At 35.8% G+C, this 5,277-nt stretch overlaps 1 protein-coding gene across 1 annotated transcript; it reads left to right on the forward strand.

Annotated features, from left to right (window-relative positions):
* Positions 1-571: 571 nt before the first annotated feature.
* On the forward strand, positions 572-2,409 carry GK2 (glycerol kinase 2). The gene has a single exon (XM_002912481.3). The coding sequence runs from the start codon at positions 600-602 to the stop codon at positions 2,256-2,258; it is 1,659 nt and encodes a 552-aa protein (XP_002912527.1). The 5' UTR covers positions 572-599; the 3' UTR covers positions 2,259-2,409.
* Positions 2,410-5,277: the final 2,868 nt, after the last annotated feature.

Below are 5,277 nucleotides of genomic sequence, written 5' to 3' on the forward strand. Positions count from 1 at the left end.
AAAATAAGGATGATAAGAAAGTTCACACCTGAAACAACGCAAGACAGAAGGTGGTGGAGCAACAGTTTCAAGGTCCTGAAATTAAAAAAAAGGGGGGGAGGTAATCTGAATTCTATATCAAAGAAAATATCTTTAAATATTAAGATGAAATACTTTTCAGACAGTCTCAAGTGGGAAGAATTTTTTCCCAGCAGATCCACATTACAAGAAACGTTGAGGGAAGTCTTACAGGCAGAGAGAAAATGATAACATGTATAAGAACCCACAGAATCAAATGAAGAGCACTAGCAACTAATTATATAGGTAAATACATGATCTTTTTGTAACTTAAATCTTCTTAAAAAATAGAGTGGCTTGGGCGGGGCCTCTGCTACAGGGGTGGGGTGAGCAGACACAACGCCAGTTACAGGGCAAAAGTTGCCTGCCAGGCTTCTGGCTCCGGGCTTCCGGTTGAGCCAGGCAGCCACTGCGCATATGCTCCCTACGCTCCAGATGCTCTTGACGTTCTTGACGTTGCTGATGTGTTGCGTGCCCCTCCCCCCACAACGCCTTCATCACTTGGAAACGGCACCAGAGCAGCAGAGCAGCCGACTGGTTTCATGGCAGCCCAGAAGAAAGCAGTTGTGGGGCCGTTGGTGGGGGCAGTGGTCCAAGGGACTAATTCCACTCGCTTTCTGGTTTTCAGTTCAAAAACAGCGGATCTACTTAGTCACCATCAAGTGGAATTAACACAAGAGTTCCCGAAAGAAGGATGGGTGGAACAAGACCCTAAGGAAATTCTTCAGTCTGTCTATGAGTGTATAGAGAGAACGTGTCAGAAACTTGTTGAACTGAATATTGATATATCCAACATAAGAGCTATTGGTGTCAGCAATCAGAGGGAAACCACTGTAATCTGGGACAAGTTAACTGGAGAGCCGCTCTACAATGCTGTGGTGTGGCTTGATCTAAGAACCCAGCCTACCGTTGAAAATCTTAGTAAAAAAATTCCAGGAAATAATAACTTTGTCAAGTCCAAGACAGGCCTTCCACTTAGCACGTACTTCAGTGCAGTGAAACTTCGTTGGATTCTTGACAATGTGAGTCAAGTTCAAAAGGCTGTTGAAGAGGGAAGAGCTCTTTTTGGTACCATTGATTCATGGCTTATCTGGAGTTTGACAGGAGGAGTTAATGGAGGTGTCCATTGTACAGATGTAACAAATGCAAGCAGGACAATGCTTTTCAACATCCATTCCTTGGAATGGGATAAAGAGCTTTGTGACTTTTTTGAGATTCCAATGGACATTCTTCCAAAGGTATTGAGTTCTTCGGAGATCTATGGCCTAATGAAAGTAGGGGCCTTGGAAGGTGTGCCAATATCTGGGTGCTTGGGGGATCAGTCTGCTGCATTGGTAGGACAAATGTGCTTCCAAGAGGGACAAGCCAAAAACACGTATGGGACAGGCGGTTTCTTACTATGTAATACAGGTCATAAGTGTGTATTTTCTGAACATGGCCTTCTGACCACAGTGGCTTATAAACTAGGCAGAGACAAGCCAGCATGTTATGCATTGGAAGGTTCTGTTGGTATAGCTGGTGCTGTTATTCGCTGGTTAAGAGATAATCTTGGAATTATACAGACCTCAGAAGAAATTGAAACACTTGCTAAAGATGTTGGTACTTCTTACGGCTGCTATTTTGTCCCAGCCTTTTCAGGGTTATATGCACCTTATTGGGAGCCCAGTGCAAGAGGAATAATCTGTGGTCTCACTCAGTTTACCAGTAAAAATCATATTGCTTTTGCTGCATTAGAATCTGTTTGCTTCCAAACCCGAGAGATTTTGGAAGCCATGAACCGTGACTGTGGAATTCCCCTCAGTCATTTGCAGGTAGATGGAGGAATGACCAACAACAAAATTCTTATGCAACTACAAGCAGACATTCTGCATATTCCAGTAATAAAGGCCTCTATGTCTGAAACAACTGCACTGGGAGCTGCCATGGTTGCAGGAGCTGCAGAAGGAGTGGGCGTTTGGAGTCTTAAACCTGAGGATTTGTCAGGCGTCATCATGCAACGGTTTGAGCCACAGATCAAGGCGACAGAAAGTGAAATTCGTTACGCTACATGGAAGAAAGCTGTGATGAAGTCAATGGGTTGGGTTACAACTCAGTCTGAAAGTAGTGATCCTACTATCTTCTCTAGTCTGCCCTTGGGTTTTTTTATAGTGAGTAGCATGATAATGTTAATTGGAGCAAGATACATCTCAGGGATACCATAATAATACCAAGATGGATTCCCAACATGTGAGCTTCTTACATAATGAAATAATCCAGCAAGTCTGTCTCTTAATATGATGATGCTATCATACGCTCTGATTTTATTTATAAACCATTTGCTGCATGACTTGTGGGAACCCCAAAAGTAGACCTGTGGCCTGAAATAAATAAATTACAGTAAAAAACACTAGAAAATGTGGTGTGTTTTTAACAGGTTGGGCCAGCCATTCTGGGAGCTAACCCCCTCTATTTTCATAAAATCCTGCTCTGTGCCCTCTAAAATATAAGATATTCAGATTCTGTCTGTGAAATCTTTAATTAAGTATTTTCTAACACTTATGGAACAAGATTTGGTTCTCTGTGCTACACACACTTGATTAAAAGGTCTAACTAACTTGCTAAAATTGAGGGACTTGTTGTTATTATTGTTTTTAGAAACCCCCCAAATCCTCCTTTGTGTATATTGGGGAGACCACAATATCTTGCTGAATGTTTAATGGAAACATGGGTGCTTACAATAGGTGTTTAGCATTCTCATAGCTTAGATACCGTCCTGGAAAATATTTGCCAAATTAAAATTCTTCAGACATTTTACATGATCTCACTAATTACACTGATTTTCTGTGTAGATCTTGTAAGTAGAGGACTTTTCCTTTTTAAAAAATCTTTCCATTTTATTTATTTTACTTGGCATGTGTAACATATATTCTTATATAGTTCATATGGAGTAACCCAATTATAAATTAAATGTATAAGAAAGGTAGTCTTAAGTGTACCATTACATACATAAATATTTTAGGATAAACATTTGTATATAATTTTAGGCAGTGACTATGCATATTATTTACCAGGAAAAAACTTTTTATTAAAGAGACAGTATTTAAAATTTAAGTGTATGTTTTATGATGACACACAAAGAAGTATCTTATGATTTCAACTATATTTCTTACACCTTACTATTTTATTTAATTGCCTTAGCTGGATATATGCTGGGGGGGAAAAACTGTGGAATAGGATGGTAAATGTTATTTCCAAACAGAAAAAAAAAAAGAATTGACTGTTCAAACAAAAATAATATTATTATATGGATTTTAAACATATGTAAAAGAAAACAAAAATAGCAACAAAATCGGAAGTGGAAAAATGGCAGTGTAATATTGTAAGGGTCACATACTATATGGGAGGTGGTATAACATCATTTGAAGTTATACTGATAATTAAAGATGCATAATCTACATCCTAAAATAATGCAACAAAAAGGTATAATTAATAAGCAAATTAAGCATATAAGCTAGAACTATAAAAATATTCAGTTGATCCAAAAGAAGGCAGAAAAGAGATGAAAAAGGAAAAATAAATAAATAAGAAAATAGAAAACAATAGCAGGAAAATACATTTAAACCTAACCATACCAATAAGCATATTAATATAGTCTAATTACCTCAGTTAAAAAGAAAGATTATCATATTAGATAAAAAAGAAAGACTCAAACATACACTGCCTCCAAGAAACACATTTTAGATATAAAGAAAAAAATAGTTAAAAAGGAACAGGGTAAAAAAAAAAATACCATGCTGATAACAATCAAAAGAAAAAGTGACTATATTAATATCAGAAAGTAAATTTTAAAGCAAGTAATGTTACCAGTGATAAGGTCATTTGCAGTGATAAAGGGGTCAATTCGTCAAGGAGACCTAACAATCCTAAATATATATCCTAATAACAGAGCTTCAAAATACATAAAGCAAAATCTGATAGAATAGAAAGGAAAAGCAAGTCTACAGTTAAAGTGGGAGATTCCAACATCTCTTCCTCAACATTTGCTAGAATTCTACAAGTAGGCATTTAATAAGACATAGAAGATTTGAACAATTCTATCAAACAACTGGATTAACATTCATAGAACGTAATCCCAACAATAGAATACATACTCTTTCCAAGTTCATATGAAACATTTACCTATATAGTCCTTACTTCGGCCATTAACCAAGTCTTAATGAATTTAAAAGAATTCTATACGAAGATACTGTCTGAACACATTGGAATTATAAATCAGTTTAAAAATATTTCTAATTTGTAATTCCAATGTATTCAGACAGCATATTACTCAGCCATCAAAAAAAATGAAATCTTGCCATTTGCAACAACGTGAATGGACTAGAGGGTATTAAGCTAAGTGAAATAAGTCAGAGAAAGACAATTATCATATGACTTCCCTTATACGTGGAACTTAAGAAATAAAACAGAGAAGCATAGAGGAAGGGAGAGAAAAATAAAACAAGACATACTAAGACAGCCAGACAAACCATAAGAGACTCTTAACCATAGGAAACAAACTGGGTTGCTGGAGGGGAGGTGGGTGAGGGGATGGGGTAACTGGGTGATGGACATTAAGGAGGGCATGTGATGTAATGAGCACTGGGTGTTATATACAACTGATGAATCACTGAACTCTCACTCTGAAACCAATAATACATTATATGTTAATTGAATTTAAATAAAAAAAGATTTTTAGAAAACCTCCAAATATTTGGAAACTAAATAACAAACTTTCAAATAATTCCTGAGTTTAAAAAGATAAAGAGGGAAAACAGAAAATATTTGGAACACAATGAAAATAAAAACACAACATATCAAATTTATACTAAAGGAATATTTAGGGTGACATTTATAGGTCTAAAAGCCTATATTACAAGAGAGAAAAGGTTTAAAATTAATGATCTCAGCTTCTATCCTAAGAAACTGGAAATAGAATATAAATTAAATACAAAGTAAGTAGGAAAAAAAGGATTAGAGTAATAATCAATGATATAGAAAATGACAAAACTGAATATAAGCAAGAGTTGGTTCTTTTAGAATATCAACTTTTAGCCAAACTGATTAGAAAAAAAAAGATGACAAAAATTATCAATATCAGGAATGAAAGTGATATCACCACAGACCAAAGATATTAAAATGATAATAGAGGTATATTATGAAAACTTTTTGCCAATAAATTTGACAACTTAAATAATTTTTTGG

This window comes from Ailuropoda melanoleuca, chromosome 11 (assembly GCF_002007445.2).
Source record: "Ailuropoda melanoleuca isolate Jingjing chromosome 11, ASM200744v2, whole genome shotgun sequence".
In the NCBI taxonomy this organism is placed as follows: Eukaryota; Metazoa; Chordata; class Mammalia; order Carnivora; family Ursidae; genus Ailuropoda; species Ailuropoda melanoleuca.